At 43.9% G+C, this 21,544-nt stretch overlaps 1 protein-coding gene and 1 pseudogene across 1 annotated transcript in view; one reads left to right on the plus strand and one right to left on the minus strand.

The window, feature by feature from the left end:
• The first annotated feature begins 346 nt into the window (after positions 1-346).
• On the plus strand, positions 347-1,095 carry LOC110210262 (5-formyltetrahydrofolate cyclo-ligase pseudogene; annotated as a pseudogene).
• Positions 1,096-8,901: 7,806 nt separating this feature from the next.
• The window catches only part of UTP4 (UTP4 small subunit processome component), a 32,389-nt gene continuing 19,746 nt past the window's right edge, over positions 8,902-21,544 (minus strand). Inside the window, exons 10-16 of the mRNA XM_020989090.2 lie at positions 19,237-19,359; positions 18,020-18,176; positions 15,102-15,208; positions 14,267-14,362; positions 13,161-13,346; positions 11,761-11,871; positions 8,902-10,226 (exon numbers count right to left, since the gene is read on the minus strand). Of these exons, the coding sequence (XP_020844749.2) occupies positions 10,110-10,226; positions 11,761-11,871; positions 13,161-13,346; positions 14,267-14,362; positions 15,102-15,208; positions 18,020-18,176; positions 19,237-19,359 (897 nt within the window). The 3' untranslated portion in view covers positions 8,902-10,109. The remainder of the gene's footprint in view (positions 10,227-11,760; positions 11,872-13,160; positions 13,347-14,266; positions 14,363-15,101; positions 15,209-18,019; positions 18,177-19,236; positions 19,360-21,544) is intronic.

Here is a 21,544-nt window from a genome sequence, read left to right on the forward strand (position 1 = left end):
TCTCAGGAGAACATGGAAGACAAGGCCTTGTGGGAAAAAAAGAAAATTCAAGAAGAGTTTTGGGGTGGGGGGATTCCCAGGACTCCTACCATCAATTACAGGCCCAATACTCTTATCTATGCACTGAGTCAGGATCTGAATACACACCTTCTGATTCCAATTTCTACAAATTCTACCACATGGCTGCTCAGTGTCTTTACTATAGTGGTTTGCACGTTAGAGAATAAATATTTTGTCAGGTGGAATTAGCGTTAGTTATTTTTTTCATGGGCCTTATGATTATTTATAGATAATACTCTGAGGGCAGAGATCCTTTCTTCTATTTCTTCATATGGGAATTCACAATAACATCTAGCACATCATAGGATCGCAGATTTAGGGCTGGTAGGGACTTTAGGAGTCATCAGGTCCAATCCTCCCATTTAATAGATGAGGAAACTGAGGCCCTAAGTAGTGAAGTCAATCACCAGCATTTATTAAACACTTATTATATATGCCTGGTCTGCACTCCAACGTAATGGCTAGCAGGGTTGTGGGAAATCAGCACCTAGGAACAAAGGCTTCACCAATCCCGTATGCTAACAGAGAAGGTGATTGCTCACAGTAAATATCAAGAGTCACAGAGAATTGCAATCTTTCTGAGCATGCAGGATGAAATTGAGACAGAGGAAATTATCAAGGATATTTTTCAACGTGGCAAAACATGGTTTATCCCTCCATACAAATTAAAGAAAAACTACATGGATATGGTCAAGTTATTTTCAGTGGAAGAAATGTTTTCACTTTCCAAAACTTCCTGGAACATTTATCAGCTCAGTGATGATGAAGTATGGGAGGAGACTTTCTCAACAGGGGGTCTGGATCTCATCTTCATGCCAGGTCTTGGATTTGACAAACAGGATAACCGTCTGGGAAAGGGGAAGGGATATTATGCCATGTCCCTGAAGCCCATGTTTGCAGCACCAAGAAAGCAGCACAATTGCTTTGGCTTTCAAAGAGCAGATCTGTGGTGTGGTGCTAGTCAGAGAAAATGATAGGAGAATAGATGAAGTGCTCAATGAAGACAAATAAACTTTGTGGTTCCCAGTAACAACCCTGTGGAATGATCTGGGTTTTGTACTCGTGTAAAATAAAATGCATTTCTTTTCTCCTATCCAAAAATCACTTGTAACTCTACCCTCATATTACTAAGAACAGATTGACTTTGGTGTAATTAGAAAGGTTTTAGTATGAAATATTAGTTAAAAATCTTTTTAGCAATGTGAATAATAGAATATTAGTTAAAAGTGAGCATTTCATTTAGTGATTTTTCTTCCTAATTTCCTGGTGTTAAAATGACAATTTTATATCTCCTTTGAAATGTAAATTATGAATGAGATCCTATAGTCCAGCTTGCATGAGGAAGGGAAGTTAAATTTGTTTAGAACAAGGATTGTTCTGTATTCTAACATATCTTTTAATGGCTTTGCTTCAATCCCTACCACACAGGAAGATTTGATAAATATTCATTGCTTTGTTAATGTTTGTTTCTGGTTCAGACTTTAGAAAGGGCAAATAGTACTTATGACTTGATTAATCCTTTTTTTTGTTGTTGTTGTTCACCTAACCTGAAATTTTGGGTTAAATACTTCTTAGCTTTTGTGGGCTAGAGTGATGAAGGATGCAACAGAAATTGCTCATTGGTTTTGCAGTTTAGTACTATAATTCACCATGATTAATCCCTAAATGCCTCATTATAGGAAAGCTACCCGTTAGCATCCATAGATTCTAATGCCAAGTTGTCATGTTATATTGATTATAAACTCAGCTCCATTTATTTGAGGTTTCTGACATGGAAATAAAATCGCCTTAGGTTGAAAGTTGGCCGATGACATTTTACCGGGGGAAAAGTATCTTTTTCTGTTGTGGTAATAACTTAAAAGTGGCATTATTTGAATGATTTGTTCATAATGGCTTAGAGGATTGTATGTGATTTGAGACTTCATGTAGAAAGAACACAGCTGTGAAGTAAAGAAAATCAAGTAGGCTACAAAGAATGGAGAAAAGAAGGCAGAAGTCACAATGCTATGAGGAAGGTAGGGGTGAGGCAAAATGGACAAATATTACATTGGTTAAAAAAAGTGACTCAACCCTATTTGATATTTTGAATTTTTTTTATGTTTCAAATTATTTAGACTACAAATATTTATAGTAAATACACTGTGATTATAAAGTTTCAATACTGATTTTTTTATGATTAATACATTGTCAGATAACTTTGCTATAGATGGAATCTGGATTTTTCATTGTTGCCTTAATCTTGTGTATTTTTTTTTTTTGGCATGTGAATGGAGGGTTTTGTTTTGTTTTACATGAAACCATGAATCTATTACTTATAGCTTACATTAAAAAAAGAATATAATAAATTGAACACGTTAATTTCAAAGTTAAAACAAACAAACACACTTATTAAACAGGTACTGTTCTCAGATACCAAGACAAATGATATAGTCTTGGCTCTCCATGTAACCTGCCTAAGGGAACTCAGAAAGTGACAATGCTGGAATTGGACCCTAGGTTCTCTGACTCTGAATTTGGCCCTCTTTCCACTTCACCAAAAATATTTGTGGATGGGATGAAATCCAGTATTTACTAGCTATTTAAAATTTATCTCTGAAGAGGCTTAGGACCATGAAAAATAATCTTCAAAAACTGGTACTCAGTAGAAAGTACTTTTATTGGTCATTGGCCCTGGACATGATGATGAAATTTGAAATGAAAAAAAAATACATCTGCTTCTCTCCTTTCTTAGGAATAATGAATGTAGTTTAAATATACTTTGGTTCAGGGCCATTTTTTTCATCCATCTGTCTTTGAAAAGGAAATTCCTGGGTACAATTCCAATAACCTATCATTTATGTCAATAACGACTCAACTGTGCTCATACTATGTCTTCATAATTTCCTGTGGTGAGTCAGGAACATAAAAGAGTCATTCTTTTAAAATAACAGGATTAGAAAAGCATTATCTCCAGGAACCCTTCCATAGATTTAAAATTCTAGGATCTATTTAACTAGTCTATAAGCTTCCTGAGGGGTAAGGATGGTAGCTTTTTTTGGTTTGTTTTTTGCACTCTCTGAAATGTTGCAGAGAGTAAACTTAAGAGACAATTGAGTTCAGCAGAAAGACAGTTGACCTTGGAGAGCCAAGAAACCTGAGCTCAAATACCAGCTCTGACACTCATTAGCTATGTATGATATTTAGCTTTTCAAAGGCTGTTTTTTATCTACAAAATAATTATACCTCACAGGATTTTTGTGCAAAAGTACCTTAAAAGCACCAGAAACACATGTTTTAAATTTTTATTTCATGCTTCTTGTTAGGAATAGAGTACTGGATTTGAGGAGGAAAATCTCCCATTCAAGTCCCACCGGGACAGTAATGAGCTGTGTGACCATGGATGAAACAACTCTCTAAGATAAGTTATATAAATGGTTGCCATTACAGGTCCTTGAGGTACTGAGGATTGGATTTGACTGGGCTTTACCAACATCAGTAAAAAAAAGGATATAAATATTGCTTTTTTTCCTCTTCAAGTAAGAGGCTGTACTTTATCTAGGAGGGAGCCTTTGCCTTAAGAACACCATTTTTGATCCTGTACACACATGACAAATGGCCAAATTAATTTTGGTGACAAACAGCCCTTGTATAAGGCTACACTTGGGCCAAAATATGTTTTATGCTGCCAAAAACCCGTCAAAAGAAGGAGTGGAAGGATTTGGGGTGGGCTCCAAGGTTTGAAGGTTATGCAATTCCTTAAGGAAAAAGGGCCCCAGGCAAAATTACAACCCCGAGGAAGCCAGAAGATGGAAGCCACGGAGGAGGCCTGATACGAAGAGGGAACCAACAGCATACCAGAATAATCATTCCTAAAGATGCCACAGGAGGAAACATGGCTTAGGAGATAACACTGCAACAGCCAATGTAGAAAAACTGCAGCTCAGGAAGAAGATAAACTACAGTAACACAAAATGAAACTTAGTTACCCCTTGCAACTGTTGGCACTATAGCTTTACCAGAGACAGAAAATGTCCTGAAAAGATTTCTTTTCCTGGGTACATCTAAACAGGTACTGCCGCCCCGAATAAACCTATAGAAGGTACTTTTCTTTTTTGCTTCAGCTGATGCAAGCACATTTTTGATTCACCCCATCTAAATAAATCATTGTCTATCTGAAGCCCACAAAGGGGGAAAAAATGAATTAACTATCTCATACATTATGACCATGAAAAGCCACATCTGCTTACCACATTTCTAATGAGAAACAGCTGGTTGCAGTTAGCTTTGTAGAACTGTGACTTTTTCTATTGACCAAATATTAACAACAGCAACAACAATAATAATAATAGCTAATGGTGCTTTCAGGTTTGTAAACAACTCAGGGAGGATTACCATTGCCATTTTACAGATGAGGCAATTGAGGTTCAGAGAGATTAAGTGACCTGCCCAGGGTCACACAGCTAATAAGCATTTTAGGCAGGATTCAAACTCAGGTCCTCCAGTCTCCAAGTCAAGTGCTCTATGCACTATGCTATAAGTGGAGGAAAGATAAATGAGGAGACTTTTGTGATCACTGACCTAAAATCACATTAAAAATTAACCCCCATTCCTGTCTCCCAAATCTGGGGCCCTGGAATCACAGTCAAATTCCTTCACTCCTTCCTTCCCCATATGCAGTCTGAGACCAAATCTTGTTGATTCTCCTTCAGGAATATTGTTAGGTTCTGTTGGACAGCCAGTCTTGGTTAAGGCTTTATCTTCCTCACCTTCTCACATAACTCTACTGGACTGCCCATCTTCTGTCTCATTTATTGGATCTTCATCCAGGTCACACCCATTCCCCATGGGTGTTCCGTAAAGCTCAGTCCTGAGCCCTCTCCACTGCTTCACTTGGTGATCTCATAGCTCCCCTGGGCTCAATTATCATCTTTATATCCATGGTTATCAGATAATGTTGTTGTTGTTCAGTCTTTTCAGTTGTGTCCAACTCTTCTTGACCCCATTTGGGGTTTTCTTGGCAAAGACACTGGAGTAGTTTGCCATTTCCTTCTCCAGCTCACTTGACAGATGAGCAAACTGAGGCAAACAAGGTTCAGTGACTTGCCCAGGGTTACACAGCTAGAGTCTGAGGTCAAATTTGAACTCAGGAAGATGAGTGTTCCTGACTCCAGGCTCGGCACTCTATCCACTGTGCTCTGATTAGTGGCTCTGATTATCAGATCTACTTTTGCTGACTTCCATTCTCATACCTCCAACTGCCCTTGGGGCATCTCATGGCCAGTGGATTATCTTCAATTCAGCATGTCCAAAACTGAATGCACTATCTTTCCTCTCAGTCTCCCACTCCCTTCCTAACTTTCCAACTACTGTTGAGGGCACCACCATCCTCAGTCACTCAGGATTCCAAACTTAGGTGTCATCCTCAGCTCCTCATTATCTTATTGTCCATGGCCAATCTGTTGCCAAGGACTTTCATTCAAAACATCTCTCACATACACTCCCTTCTCTCTTCTGCCACTGCTACTGCTGAGCCTCATCACCAATGCTTGTCCATGGTATTTTCTGGGCAGAGATACTGGAGTGGTTTGCTATTTCTTTCTCTAGTGGATTAAGGCAGAGGTTAAGTGAGTTGCCCAGGGTCACACAGCTAGTAAGTTTTTGAGGCTGGAGTTGAACTCAGGTCTTCCTGACTCCAGACCCAGTGCTCTATCCACTGAGTCATCGCCTAGCCACCCCCAGTTATCCTGTAATTTATCTTAATTGTACATAGCTGTTTGGGGCAGCTAGGTGCCGCCATAGATCGCCAGGCCCAGAGTCAGGAAGACTCATCTTCCTGAGTTCAAATCTGGCCCCATACACTTACCAGCTGTGAGACCCTGAGCAAGTCACTTCCTCCCCCCCCATCTGCCTTTCCTCATCTGTCAGATGAGCTGAAGAAGGAAGTGGCAAGAAAAACCCAAATGGGGTCACGAAGAGTTGGACATGACTGAAAGACGACAACACTTATGGTTTATGTGTTGTCTCCCTCATTAGACTGAGCACCTTTCCCCCCCCCCCCCGCTTTCTTTGTATCTCCAATGCTCAGTGCAATGCCTGGGACACAGTAAACATTTAATAAATCTGAACTGACTTATACCTACGCTGAATGGCTCCCAACACTTTTAAATATGAAGACTCCCTTTTAACACAAAATATTTTTGATAACACCACCACCAGATATTAGTTGTACTATTCACATTTATTAATTTGATAACAGATATGACTGGCTATAGATTCCTTAAAATAACTCCACAGACCCCCAAGAGTTTAAGACCCACAGATCAAAAGATGCTGACAGTCTAAAACAACACAGGCAACTAGATGGTGCAGTGAGTAGAGCACTGGGTCAAGTCAGGAAGACTCAAGTTCAAATCAAACCTCAGGTATTTCCTAGACGACACTTAACTTCTGCCTCAGTCTCCTTAACTGTAAAATGATCACATCACCTACATTCCAGGGTTCATGTGAAGATCAAATATTTGTAACAGTGCCTGGCATATTACTATATGCTTAATAATTGTTTCCTTGCTTCCTTCCAAAAGTCTTTGCTAGTTTCTCTCAGTTTCAAGCCTCCTTCCTCAACCACCTCTCCTACAGACAAGAGAATTTTACTATGTTAAAGCTCTTCTCTTTTAACCTGAAGATTCCCAACAGAACAAAGACCCCGAACACAAATGCCTTGTGTTCAACTAAAACTTAATCACCAAAATCACCCACGGTTGACCTTTAACTCAGCCAACTATCTTCATTTCTCACAATATTATGGCTTCTTAAACCAATCTGTCTCTTCTACCCAGCTCTCCTCCAAACCATTCTTCCCCTCCCATCCTTGGAAATTCCCTTTGGTCCATAGTCCTTCCACGAAATTTTTCCAGATGGGACCCAATTGTTCCTACTTACCATTACTCAAGCAAGCTATCACTGTCTTAGACCCTTTGTAGTTTCCCAACTATACAGTACTTATGTGTAGTATTTATGTGCTAAAAATATTTTAAAAATATGTACTAAAATTTGAATGTTTGTAATAATAAGTATTTTTTAAGGATAAAATGGAGAAGCCCATGGTGCAGTGTCTTGTGTACCAAACTCAAATGCTCAGACTGACTGTGCCTGAAATACTTTTCCTGGGCCAATAAATGTTTCTAGGAAGCACCTTCTTCTTGTGGTATTGAATTTAAAAACCTTTCATCAGTACCACTCCCAATAAGCCTTCAAATTGAAAATCACTGCTAGTCCACATGGCTGTGATTTCTAGGTCTACTCTGGTTTGACTAATACTGGGGCAGTTTCTAAAAGGCCTCCTTGATCTGAAATGTATGAATTAATGAAGGAATGGAATCTGATTAAGGTTTTAATATATGTTAAGTACTGGGGAAAATCTGAGGTAACCCCTAATCTCAAGTTCACATTCTAATGTCTGAACAACATTTTATCATTCTAGGATAACTACCACGTAAAATACAGTCAAAGAAAAAAAGACAGCCTTGCAAAATATTAAAGTCAGAAAACAGAAGGTACCAAGAAATTGGAGACTCACCTATTTATCTCAATGACTTATCTTCTGCAACCAGGTAAAACTAGCAATTTGAAAAGCAGGAGAAAATAAAAGTAAATGAAAAACCAAAAGTACGCTTTAGACAAACCACAAAAGTGTGCGTTTCCCCTCAAACAGCTCATCTATGCTTCCTCCAGGTCACCTAAGAAACTCTGTAGGCTTCTTTTGTATTCCATTATCTGTTTAAGCAAGGATTTCAAGGTCCAGAGCTGCTGCGTCTTGCTTGCCTCCTTATTTCTAATGGAAAGTGCCTCACGTGCTTGCAGAGCCTGGCTACAGCAGCACATCAGCTAACAGGCCTATTCATCCTGCACTTCTTTCCCTCTGAATCCAGAGGGCCAAATCACCCTTGTCGAAGCCACCCACTGTCTGAACAGGTGAAGAAAAGCTTTTAAACTAGAGGAAGATGCTTCATAACTTTCAGAATGAGCCTGAGTTTTGGCAGCCAAGAATCAAACCAGACTTCAGTTATCAAATTCTAAGTCCTTTTCTGTAGCAACGCAGCAGGTGAACTGATAGGGGATTTGCTTCTCTTCCCAGGATACGGTCACATCCTATACCCATTAGTGATGCTGAACTTAGGCTTCAATCATGCAAAATAACATAGGAAACATGCATAACCCAGGGCTGGAGCAAGCCTCTTCCAAGGCCTCATTTCCTTCTAGGTTTACTCTTCCTGACACAGGAAGGCACCTCAGGGATGCTCTGGTCTGAGACACATCCGAATAGGAACCCCTTCAAATTCAAATGAGATCATATCTGTACAGCCCTTGGCACAGAATAACGGCTCAACATCTGTCCCTTTCTATGTCTCTGATGAGGGGTCATTCAGTTTTTGCTTGATGAACCTCCAGTGACTGGGAACCCAACCCCTCCTTTCGCAGCCCAAAGGTTGGGAAAACACTGCCAGATTCAGTGATGGAAAATTAACCAGATATAGAGGAAAAGGGCAGCTGGATGGCTCAGTGGAAAGAGCGCAGGGCCGGGAGTCAAGAAGACTGGAGTTCAAATCTGGCCTCAGACACTGACTGTGTGACCCTGGGCAAGTTACTTAACCCTGTTTTGCCTTAGTTTTCTCATATGTCAAATAAGCTGGACAAGGAAATGTGAAACCACTCCAGTATCTCTGCCAAGAAAACCCCAGATGGGGTCACAAAGAGTCAGACACAACTGAAATGACTGAACAACACAGAGAAAGAAAAAAAAAAGCTATTCTTCATGAAACATAGAGCCAATAGATTTAAATGGAGACAACTACCACTGGAAAATATGTGGACAAGAACGAATTTAATTATACTTGACAACAAATAACACTGGACCTCTTTGCTCTTCCCAAACTGACGATGTTTTCCTAACCTCAGGATTTGTACTACTAGGCTTAGATAGAGAGCCATCCCACTTTCAGTTTCATCCCAAACGAGGCTAGTCAATGTGTTTTCTCTTTCCAGAACAGAGCCCTGGGGGCAAGCTTCACATAAGCGTGACCATCTAAAATTTTTTAAGCATTACTCCACCCAATGGCATCATCAAGAAACCTCACACATTCCCGGCCCCCATCGCTGAACAGCTTTCACACACACTTTTCAGCAGGCATGGTACAGAACAGAAATCTAGTTGCTCAATTAAAATTACTAGGGAATATTCACTTTCTAGTTAAGATAATAAATTCAAGTGAGTAGGTTACCAGCATTCTGGAAATAAGAAGCCAGACCAGGTAGAGCAGAGGAGCAGTACGAACTGAAATATGGCCTCTGTTCCTTCCTTACCTCTCCCTGCCCCTCCTCCCAAATTTTTGGTCTCTGTCCAAAGTTCCTTTGAAACTCTGCCCCCTAAATGAATGAGGAAGCACAATCATAAAACTGACTTCCCAAAGTAATGTTCATTCGCTGCCATTTAGAAAGTTAACAGTTGACTGTATGAAGGCCAGAAACATTCATTTTCAGAAAAAGCACCGCTTATCAATTTGAGAAGTGAAACTCCGACTGAACTGAAACCAAACATGCACCCCTCTGGGGTTGCTCTAGCCTGTGTTAAATGAGCACCAATGGGCAAATGCACCTCTTTCCACGGAAGGATTCGGAGCGCAGAAAGAAGGACCAGGACTCTGATGATGGAGCAGCCGAGCATCAACAGAGACAGAAGGAGAGTCAGCTCTCTGCGGTCTCAGCCTTTATTTAAGAGCAGAGGCGTCCGTTTTCTGAAGGGAAGATGGTGGCTTGTGGTTCTTTGGTACTTCATCACGACCACAGACACCTTGCTTGGAGAGCTCGGTTCGTTTCCACTGCACTTGAGCACACTGACCGGTCATGACGTGGGGCTCCAGGTGCAAGTCTTCACCCTGTCTTCTGGCAGCTAAGAAATGAGGGCAAATAACATTCATGGTTGTGGAGCCCTAAAGAATAACTTTGTTTTATTATCATGATTTCTAGGAAAAGAACAAGTCAGCCAGTTCAGGGAAGGAAACACACAACTCCACTTAAGTTCCAAATTTCTTTCTTTTGATGGGTGGTGGAAGTTGAGCAATGATGTCTTCCAAAGGCCGTTCCACTGCCACCAGTGTGCCTTCATCCAATAGGTCCATGAAGAGGAGAGGCTGAAAGGCAGAGAGAGGACAGTGAACCCACTGGAAAGCTCCCACCACCACCCCGCTAGCACTCAGCCCAGTCTGAAGGGGGCCTGCTTACTTTGGCAAACCAGACCAGCTCTCAAAGCTGCACTTGCCCTCGGACTGAAAAAATTCACCCTAGTACTAAAATACAGAGACTTACACGTAGCTCTGGGGCACATTATTTACCCATGAGGGATTGATTATATTAAAATGTCCATGAGCCAGTATCAACGGAGGGCTTCAGGACATGGCTTCTCAGCCTCAGATCGTTAGAGTGGCAGCAGCTGGTGGCACAGCAGATACAGAGCTGGGCCTGGAGTCAGGAAGTCCTGAGCTCAAATCCAATGTCTAGCTGTGCCACCGGGGGCAAGTCACTTCACCTCTGCCTGTTTCGCAACTGTAAAGTGAGGACAGTAATGGCACCTTCCTCCCAGGGTCAAATGAGATATTATAAAATGCTCAGCACAGTGTCTAGCACCTAACAGGCACTATATAAAAGTCTTTTCCCTTGCCAACACCAGTATACTCTCAAAAGCTAAGCTTGATCAGAACTTCTGAACCTATCTCCCAAAGCATAAAACAGAGTCTAAACATTAACTAAGATGGGGGCTATGGAAAGTGCGCTGAATGTGAATTCAAAGGACTTGGGCTTACATCCCAGCTCTAACACCTATGGGACTTTGGCAAAGGCAATGAACCTTTCTGGGATTCAGTGCCTTGTCTGTAAAATTACGGAACTAGACAGTCTCTAAGCCCTGCGCCCCCCCCCAAATCCAGGATCCCAAGAGAATATGTATATTAGAGGAAATTAAATTTTAACACAGAAAGAAAACACACCTGACCGGAGCCGTAATGAGCCTTGGCGGAGCTAAAGGGAAGTTCTTAACTTCCTGGTGCTTAAACACTACCTTGGGGGGGACATTCTCTTTCAGTTTTTGCAGAAATGTGGATGATGGCTGAGCAGCCTCTCCCTGCATTTGTATTAAAATCTAGGCAGGGGTGTTGTCTTCCTTTGGCAGGGTCTGGTTAACTCTCCAGCTCTCCCACACAAGGGTAGAACAGAAAGGGCACATACCTGACGCCCTCACTCCCTTTTCCTACTACTGGCTCACTGTGGACCTCTAAAAGGTTCCTTTCCTCTATCCCAAGAACCCAAACTATAAAAGGGCTTCATTAAGGTTCTCAAGCCCTTTGGATGCAAACTCTTTAACTCAGGGCTCTGAAGCATGGGCTTTTAATATCAAACAGACCACCTAGGTACAAAGAAGTCAAAAATAGATTTCTGATCTTCTCCAAGATAGTTTAAAAGGAGGGGTATGGACTAGATAACCTTGGAAAGTTCCTTCTGCCCTAGGATTTGAAATTCACTATGACCCTGAACGCTAACGCCTTTGAATAGTGCATTGGGGTTTTGTTGCCTGGACTACCGTATCTTTGTTTTCTTCACTAAGAGTAACATGGAGTTCATCAAAGAATCAGAGCACCAGCCTGAAGTCAATAGCACTGAAGATAATCTCACCTGAAACTTCTTAGAGATCTTGAAGGCATGGGCATGGCGCCTCCTGACATTTTCAGATGCCTCCCTTAAGGAAAGCTGATTGAATAAGGGAGTTTTGTCATCTGGAAGTGGCTAAAAGGGGGGGAAAAAAAGCAACACATTTAAAGCTTTCAATATTCTTGGGTTTCTGCTTGTTATTTCCTGTCCAGGCCATGCATGCCAATATTTTCCTGTAACCATGCTGAATTTAAACGTCCCAACTTTCATTTTCTGCTTCTATCAAAAAGGAGTTCTGGCCCCTCTTCCCAGGCATGCACAAGCCACGTGTGAAGACTTGAGGTAAAGAAGAATGTGCTTGACCCCACCAGTCAGACCAAAGGTCAGCCTTGCGGATGACACTTTGTCAGGGAGAAAACAAGCCAGCATTTACAGGAGCTCAGCCCAGGAAGGCTGCACCTGAGATCAGCCTTGCCTTAGCAGGTTTAGGCCCCACAACATGCCACTGACACCCTGGGAGATGCTTTCGGGCCAAGCAAATGAAATTCCACCCTCTCACTTCTTTGGGAAATAGCTATGTCCAGTGTATGGAAGTGATGGGGCCTAGAACCAGCTCTCTGGGCTCGCTTACAAAGAGGCAAGCAGGTGGGAGGAGTCCTTCCTGTATCACTCATCTCTCTGAAGGCACTTGTCAGCCAGCTCTCCCACACGGAGAGCTCTCATCAGCCCGATGAGGCAGGTTCCTTGCACAAACTGTAGTGAATAACTTGTTTTTAGCCATCTGCTTCCCCCATGTTCCACACACCCCCATGTTCACAGATACAACAAAACCATTGCTGTGTGTTATAATGTGCTTTGAGCTCATATGACAAGTAAGTGCTATTTGTAGAACACAGGGCTGTGGGGAAGGTGCCTACCCAAGAAAAGCATTCAGCAGTGGGACGATTCAAAGCAGCAGTTGGCCAAGACTGAAGAACAGCACATCCCACCTAAAACCCAGTGATGCAAAAGAGCATTCTCTGAGGAGGATTTAGTTCAGCTATTACAGTCATTTGACTCTTACTAACAATGCCTGGGGGCTTGCACCTCTATGCAAGCAGCCAAAACTCTAGCAGTGCAGAGTGTCAGTCAGGGTCATCTCAGGCCATGTGGAGCACTGAGATTTCCCAAGAAGTTAAACGCTGCAGCACTAATCTGGTCTGCCCCATTAAGCAGCAAGTTCAGCAAAAAATAACTCACATCTTCACAGCAATCTAAAGGTTGCCACAATATTCACAACGACCCCATGGGGTATTTAAGTCAGGTACAATTGCATCTGGGAAAGTCTACCCCATTCTGTCTCCCTTTTCTTAGGTTAGCCAAAGCTGTTTAGTAAAGAAGACCCTGAAAGAAGAGAGAACCTCAGGTGGCTGTGAGGGACTCACCATGGACTTATCAATGATGCAGAACATGTAGGTGTCATGAAGAAGGATATGTGTAGGCCTCTTGGGATGAAAAGTGATGTGTGTGATTGGTGTATCCCTTTCTAGCCAAAGGTAGTGAAGTCCATGCTTCTGAACTTTCCGGCTCCAATCTGTGTATTGTTTCTGGGGGATGCTGAACTCAAAGATCTAGTAAAGAACACGAGAAGAGAATAAAAGTTACCACTGTCGTAAAGAATGTCCTGAAAAGAGGATTGTGCCTTCCACAATCTCAAGTGCAAACCATAAAGAACTCAGACAGCCATGTAAAGTAAAGAAAAGCCATGGGGGTCTGACCAGCAATTCCCAAGATGCTCTGATTATGGACACTAAGCCATAGTACTTAATAAAGGGTTTAATCAATGCTAAGGAAATATGATGAATAGGCATATCACCTCTAAAGAGAAAGCCTTCCTGTGTTCTCAGAGTAAGGATAAGCCAAGAAGGGCTCTGGCTTCACTTAGTAAGAAATTCAACTAAGATAAATAAGTACTCATTTCAGAGACTACCTCCAACATTAGCCATATAAGAATGAGTTCCACATACAGTACAGGCCAGAGAGTTCTCATGATTCTCTGATCAACAGAGTAGAAAGGGTTGCCTATGTGACACTTCTGATACTGCTTCTGCCACTGAATAGTTCTATGACACGAGGTAAGTCATTTAACCTTTCTGTGTCTCTGTTTATCAATTATAAAACAGTCGACAAAGCAGTGATAGAGCAAAGTGACAGAAAGGCTGAGATGGTCTCAAAAATCCCACCCTATCTCCCGTTCATCGATGCAACGCTCCAAGCCTGGCTACAGCATACAAGACGTAAGCAAAATGGATTTTGTCTAACACGCCACCATCATCTGGGGACGGGATGGTGAAACTGGGATTATCCACGAGGACACCAGGCGTCTGGCCAGCTGGGGTAACTAATGGTGACCACTCCCAGCCCTGGCCGAATTAACACAACAGTGCTGTCCCGCCCCCACTCTCTCCAAGGACTGAGAAAAGCATCTCTTGTTATCACTAAGGTTTCCAGCTCTGTCTCCTCTCCTTGCAAAGGTCCCTCAGTCTCCTACCTGTTGGTCTGCATGAGCGATCACAAGGTTGTTGGTGTCGGGTGCTATGGCCAGGGCAGTCACAGGGAAGTTGTAAGCAGGCACTGTGCCGTGAGGCTGCAGGAGACAGAGAAAAAGACAGTGGGCCCAGTGACTCCCTGGCATTCTTACCGCTCTGAAATCACTCTCTGGATTCCAATGCACAGACCAGCACTTCTTAAACTATCGGTCACGACTCCATATGGGGTCATAAAAAATTTGGCAACAGTAAAATGTTTCTGAAAGCCCAATGACCACAAATTAATTGAAAATCAAACAGGTAATGACTCTGAGGTGTTTCTGGCAGCGCTTGCCCATGCTGCATCTGCAACTTCACTGCAGCCTCAGTTCTGAACACAAAGCGCGTGCACTCTGCACTGCATTTGCTGCCACACCCACACAGCACCAACCAATGCTGCTGAAATTCGAAAAGGGGTCTTGAGTGGAAAAGTTTTAGAAGCCCTGGCAGGGACTATATATGAAGGCATCAGTCAAGGGGCTGAATAGTAAGCTTTTACATACCAACATACAGACACACCAACTTGCAAGTACAAAAGCTTCTATGTGGTTGGCACTGTTACTAAATTCTGAACCACAGAGGCTATGTAGGAGCTGTGGATAGAGCTGGCCCCGATCAGGAAGACCCGTGTTCAAGTCTCACTTCTGACAAATACTGGCTGTGTGACCCTGGGCAGCCCAACCATCAAAGGCTTCCAAGTTGCAGCCCACTTGTCCATCTACATTGGTACAAGGAGCCTCTTACACCAATGAAATCCTAGACTTAGATCAAAACAAACAAAAAAAACCTTGGACCCACCTTAAGATGCTTCAAATCATAGATACTGACTCCATTACTCATGCCAGCTGCAGCCAACCAATTCCCATCTGGGCTTACTGCCAACAGAGGCATGGCCTCCAGGGTCCCTGCAAGAAGAGAAGAGCTTGATGGAATCTCTCAATTCCCCAGTGAACTCTGCTCCCACAATGACTTGAAACTTATTCCTGGGGAACATTTAATTTCCTGCTAACTTTGCAAATACACCCTCAAAGTGAGCCAGTCCACTTCTCACACTGTCCGAGTGAGACAAGGGAAACGGACTTATCCAGGGCAGAGCCAAAGCTGCCAAGCAATGGTAACTGGGAGCCAAGGTCAAGTGCACTACTGCTAAGTACATAAGTCATAAAAATGCAAATGTATAATTTTCACCAATTCTCTAAACTCCTTTTCCATCATGTTTGGTTTTTTTAATGAGTGGAAAACAAGTAATAAATTCAACTGACTTGAACTGTTGCTATTTACTCATTTCAGTCCTGTCTGACACCTTGTGACCCCATCTGGGGTTTTCTTGGCAGAGATATTGGAATGGTTTGCCATTTCCTCCTTCAGCTCATTTAACTGATGAGGAAACTGAGGCAAGCAGGGTGAAGTGACTTGCCCAGGATCATAGAGCTAGCAAGTTTCTAAGGCTGGGTTTCAACTCAGGAAGAGAAGTCTTCCTGTCCAGGTCTGGCGCTCTATCCACTATGGCACCACCTAGTGGACCTCACTTGAACTGTACTTTTATTCAACCTTATACAATAAATACAAAGTGTGTACTTCATACTCAGCACTGTCTGCGACAATGAAACAGAAGACCGGATCATACGTAAATTAGACAATAATGTCAAGTGTCAGGTATCCAACCATGTAGCCTCCATAATGCTTTAGGACTTTAGGGAGAGGAATGATGGGTGGCTGGTTTATGAAGAAAGTTCACTGAGGAAGGCCCCTGCTGGGTCAGGGGAGGGTAGGAAGGAGCAGGGATAGCACTTTTAGGGAGTAACCCAGGCCGGGGTTTTTACTGAAGTACAAGGCTGATGGGGTCACCCCTGTCCTGGCTCTCCTGGCCTCTGGGGAGCTTTCACAACTCTTCACAACCCGTGTCTCCAGGCGCACCACACAGGACTTTGCATGCCCTGACGTCTGGCTCAGCTGGACCACAACAAGCTTCCTCTTCCCATCCCTCTACACTGGAGGGCCCCAATGTGGGCTGTAATCCCTTCCTGCCACCACCTCACAGACCCGCTTTCTTCAGCTCAAGGACCACCTACTCTAGGATGTCTTCCTAATCCCAACTGCTAGGGCCTTCCCTCTTCAATTAGCTTCTATTAACCACTTTGTATACATTCTCCTTACACAACCCCCGGCACCCCATGAGAATGTGCATTCCCTGTGAGTGAGGACCATCTCACTTGTGTACTTGTGCTGGGCGTGCACGGCAGGTAGCTGACAGTCACCAACGTGGTGTTCAGATTTCTTCAAAATCTGGTGAGACCCACGCTGACCTTCTGGCCTCCTTACGTTTTACTTTGCACCACACACCTCCCCCGCCAGCAGAACAGACCTCCTTCCTACTCCTCCCACCCAATGCTCCCTCTCGAGCCCTTCTCCCTGGCTGCCCCCCATGTCTCATCTCTCTGCTTAGAATCCTTTCTTTCCTTCACAACTCTGGTATCACCTTCCACAGTCTTTCCTGACTCCTACCTCTGACTAATGCCTTACTCTGAACACACCTTGTATTTACTGCGCTCATATATGTAAACACATATACACAGACTCTCTGTTCCCCAATGGAACGTAAGCTCCTCCAGGGCAGGGGATGATGCGTTCTCGTATGCCCAGTGCCTGGTTCATAGTAACTGCTTGTTGGCTGATAAAGATATGAATATATACAATCCATTTAGAAGCCAGAAAGAGATTATTCATGGGCTGAGTAAATTGGAAAGGAGGTGCTGGGGAATTGTGAGAGATACAGTTGGGTTGATAAAGGTTTGGTGACTGGTGGGTTCCAAATGACAGGAGGAAGAATGAATTTTCATTGTTGGGCACAGCCTAGGGTTGGCCCTCATATTGTTGCCTGGCTCAATGGAAGCCATGGGAGGCTGGTATAGGTTCGTTGTCCCCACTAGAGCTCCTGAGTCAGAGTGTGGACAGAAAGCATGGAGCTTGGGAAGAAAAGCAAGGCATCTCATCCATCTACAGACTGGATAATCAACCCCTAAATTGTCCATGTGGTCACACCTGCCTATGGTTTAAAGCATGGCAGCAGAAGGGGATTCCACTCAGGGCTGGGCAGGTGGACAATGCCAATGCCTCGAGCACTTCTCCATTCCTACCTCTGTCCCCACAAACAGCAGGCTCCTGTTGCCTGTCCCTGTTCTGACAGTGCTCAGAGTCTAAACTTTAGACCAATATATTACCGTGTCCTGTCAGGTGTGTGAGGGAGAATGTGGGTGGAGAATGAGAGTAGGTTTCCGGAGGATAGAGCCTCACAATGCCAGAGATGATGCCATACCATGTGTCAGGGGAAAGCACCATGGAAAGCAGTCACAGAATGTCAACAGAGGCCACTGCTTCTCATCTCAGACTTAAATTAGCTAATAAGTGTGCCAGTTATGGAATAAAAACAATACACAAAACAAGTAATCCTCCTAGAGATGCAAAGGAAGAGGTCTGTATCAACTCAGCTTTTCCTCTGGCTGAATTATGGAAGAAAAAGCCCAATGAGAAGCCAGTGGATGGGGGAACCCCGCAGGATCTGTCTGACTCTGTCTTCACTTGGCAGAAAGCTCCTCCCTCTCTAAACTGCAACCATCTGGGTGTGTGTCTAGGGGGTAGAGCAGGGTGGGGCCCACAATGTCTGGGACAGGGAGGAAGGGAAACAGGAGGAATCCTGGATGACGGTGGATCCTCACCTGACTGGGGATGGAAGGTGTGCAGGTGTTTCAAGGTCCCCTCTGACAGCTGAACCACATGGAGAGAACCTTGATTTGATGCCACAAACAACTTTGTGGAGTCTGCAGAGAACAAAATCTGGAGGGCAGAATTCAGGAACTTGGGCACTTTAGAAACCTTACAGTGGGCAAAAAGAAGAGTCAGCAGTCCATTCTCTAGGACAATGTCCATATCTGAAAGATCACTCTGAAACAAAAACTCTATCACAGCCAAATAAAGCCAAGGTTTTAGGATTTCCACAATGCATCCTGCCCCGAGGGGAGGCACATACCAAGTGCTCATTCATATTTGTTCTTCTTCAACTCTTTTAGCAAATACTACACCTAAGAATTAGAAGACCTGGATGAGTCTTGGCTCCACAATTCATTTGTAGACCAGGGGTTATTAACCCGGAATCTGTGAAATTTTAAAAAATATTTTGAGGACTGTATTTAAATAGAACTGGTTTCCTTCGTAATCCCATGTATTTTATTTTGTGCATTTAAAAATGTTACTCTGAGGAATCCACAAGCTTCCCCCAAAAGGGGCCCATGACATAGAAACGTTAGGAACCCCACTGTAGAGTGGCCTTGGGCACATCACCACCTATGACAGAATGGGAATCATTGGATCATAACTGAATGAACGAAATAGCATTCAGTAATTCTACTAAGTGCCAGGATCCTAAATACAGAACGGATTTAGGGAACTAAGTTAAAATGGAACTCAAGAGTCAAAGCAAGGCAAACAGCATTCATTAAGCAACTACTGTGTGTCAGGCATCTAAGCCCCATTTGTACAGAGGAGCAGCCAAGGCCCAGGGAGGTAAGGGGCTTGCCTAGCACTTCCGCCCAACAGTACCTTCGCCCCAGGCCCTCTGACTCCAGGGGGGCTTTTCTCACTGTTTCACTTGGCTTCTCGTAATAATATTCCTGGCCCAACTTGTATCATGAGAAGTTGTAAGAACAAATGAGAAAATGAGGAACATGACAAGACTTCACACAAAGGGATGATGATGATGACAATGAAAACAACTCCTCGATGCCATAAAGACGGGGAAGATCAGGAGAGCCTTGAGGGCCTTCTCGAGGCCTCAGATGCCCATCAAACAGTATTCTGGGTATGCTGCATCACGGAGAGAGCTTCAAAGAGAGAGCCCGAGACATGGGGCAAGAACACTGGGCTGTCCCTTACCTACCCTTTTGATGCTCACGCTGTTATTTTCATAATTCATCCGATAGAGATAGAACCTAGAAGCTGTAGAATAGGCGATCCAGCTTCCACAGGGGGAAATACAGCTGCAGCAAATGTTCTCCGGACCCTGAGAATGGAAGAGTCAGAGCAGACAGGAAGTACAAACGGCAGCACAAGGCTCACTGTGGCCTGGGGTCAACACCAAAGGGTCGCCACAGTTGGGGTCACGACTTCCAAAGCAAAAAACCAAGACAGAAAATCCCAGCACATTCCACCACTGCTAGCACCCAACAAAACACACGGTCTCCTCCAATCCAGGTAAAGAAGGAGGCGGTAGCTGGGTGTGGTTCCTTTCTCACTGGAAGAGCTCAGAAGGCCGGATCACTAATACAGGCTTGCTGAATGAAGAAATGAATGAATGAATTCCTGTTACAGAGGGGATTCCTGTTCAGTAAGGGTTATACTAGATGAGGCCTGAAATCCCTTCCAACCCTGAAATGCTATGATTTTGGGAGGCTGTGAGAACCATTTACTTTATGTTGTTTTGGTAGTTGTAAATATGCTTTAAAGAACAATCCCGTTTCCTATGACTATAATACACTCAATTATGTGTTTCATTACTGTGCTGTTGCATGTGATTATATGCTGTCCTTCGACAAGCACCTACTCAGCACACAGGAGGCTCTGTGCCAGTGCTGGGGATGTAGAGCATAGGATGATGAGGGGAGACACTGGGTACATAAACACAACTCACACAAAAATAAATACCAGGCAAATGTAATGGGGTGGGGGTTGGGGGGAAGGGAGAAGACTGGCTCCTGGGGACCAGGAAGGTTTTATGTAGAAGGTAGAGATGGACCACTCTAGAAGAAACAAGGAATTCCACTGTCAGTTCTGGTGGGGCGAGAAGGCATCCCAGGCGTAGGGGGCAGCAAGGGCAGAGGTGTGGAAACCAGAGATGTAGAGCTGAGGCGTGAAGACCAGTCTGTTGGAAATGCAGAGTGTGTGTGGGGAAGGGCAGTAATGAGCAGTAACCCTGAGAAGGTAGGTTGGGGCCAGACGGTGAAAGGCTTGCAAGGCCAAACAGAAGCAACATTAATATGTTATCACTGGAGCGTGAGAAAGGAGTGACGTAGCCAGGCTTTGGGAAAATCACTTTGGCAGCTTCATGGAATATGGACTGGAGAGGGGAGAAACCAGAGTAGGGAAATGAATGAAAAGGCTACTTCAATGGCATCTAGGCAAGAGAAGATGAGGGCCTGAACTGGGGGTAGCATAGGGGGGTCTGAGGAAAAGAGAAGGTAATAGATTCGAGGGGGACTGTGGAGATGGAAACAAGGTAGGCAAAGGAAGGGAAGCCCTGCTGGTGAGAGACTGTAGGGTCAAGGACACCATCAAGGTGGAAACCTGAATTACTGGCAGGACAAAAACAGGAAAGCTAGTGTATAGGACAGCCAGTGTGAGAACATGACCTATGACCTCACAGTTAACACACCTTGAATGAGCATAAACAGCAAAGAGGTTCTAACTATCCCATGAGAAAACCTGCACGTGACCCTGTGCCATCTCTGGCACTGGCCTTCTTTGTTCCGTTTCTACGTAACGTCAAGGGATCCACTACTGGGACCTCCTTCGGCCAAGGCCTGGTCTTGTGAGTAAACTCCTTCAATTAACCCAATAAGCCCTAACAGATCTACACACACATCCCCATGCTGACACGGACCACCCTTTTTTCTTGGGTATCTTAGCACCTTCCCCTTACAGTGGGACTATTCCTGGGGACAGTCTGCATCCTTAGACTGGCAGCTCTTGGGTCCTTACAGCTGGGCCTTGGGATAAGTTTGGGTAGAGAGGGAGTAGTTTTGGACACGCTGCGTTTGAGATGCACGTGGGACATCCAGTCTGAAACCACCAACACACACTGCAGCTGCATGAGCAGAGCTCAGGAGAGGGACTAAGGCTCAACATGTAATTTCGGTAAAGATAACTAAACCTGCAGAGACTGAGGGACATCCAACAGCTAGAATGTGGAAAGATAAGGGCCAAAAGCACTCGGGGCACATGCCCAAAGAAGGTGGGGGCCATGAACAATAATCCAGCAACAGATGAACAGAAGCAGCTGGAGAACCAGGAGAAGGCAGAATCCCCGAAGGCCAGACAAGAGCATGCAGGAAGGTAAGTCAGGGGGTGCAGAGAGCTTAGGAAGGGTGAGGACTGGGGAGGGGCCATCACATTGGGCAAGGAAGAGAAGGCAGTTTTAGTGAGATGATAAGCTGAGAAGCCAGACTGCAAAGGACTGAAGAGGGAGGAGA

This window comes from Phascolarctos cinereus, unplaced genomic scaffold, assembly GCF_003287225.1.
Source record: "Phascolarctos cinereus isolate Bilbo 61053 unplaced genomic scaffold, phaCin_HiC Scaffold_2;HRSCAF=192, whole genome shotgun sequence".
In the NCBI taxonomy this organism is placed as follows: domain Eukaryota; kingdom Metazoa; phylum Chordata; class Mammalia; order Diprotodontia; family Phascolarctidae; genus Phascolarctos; species Phascolarctos cinereus.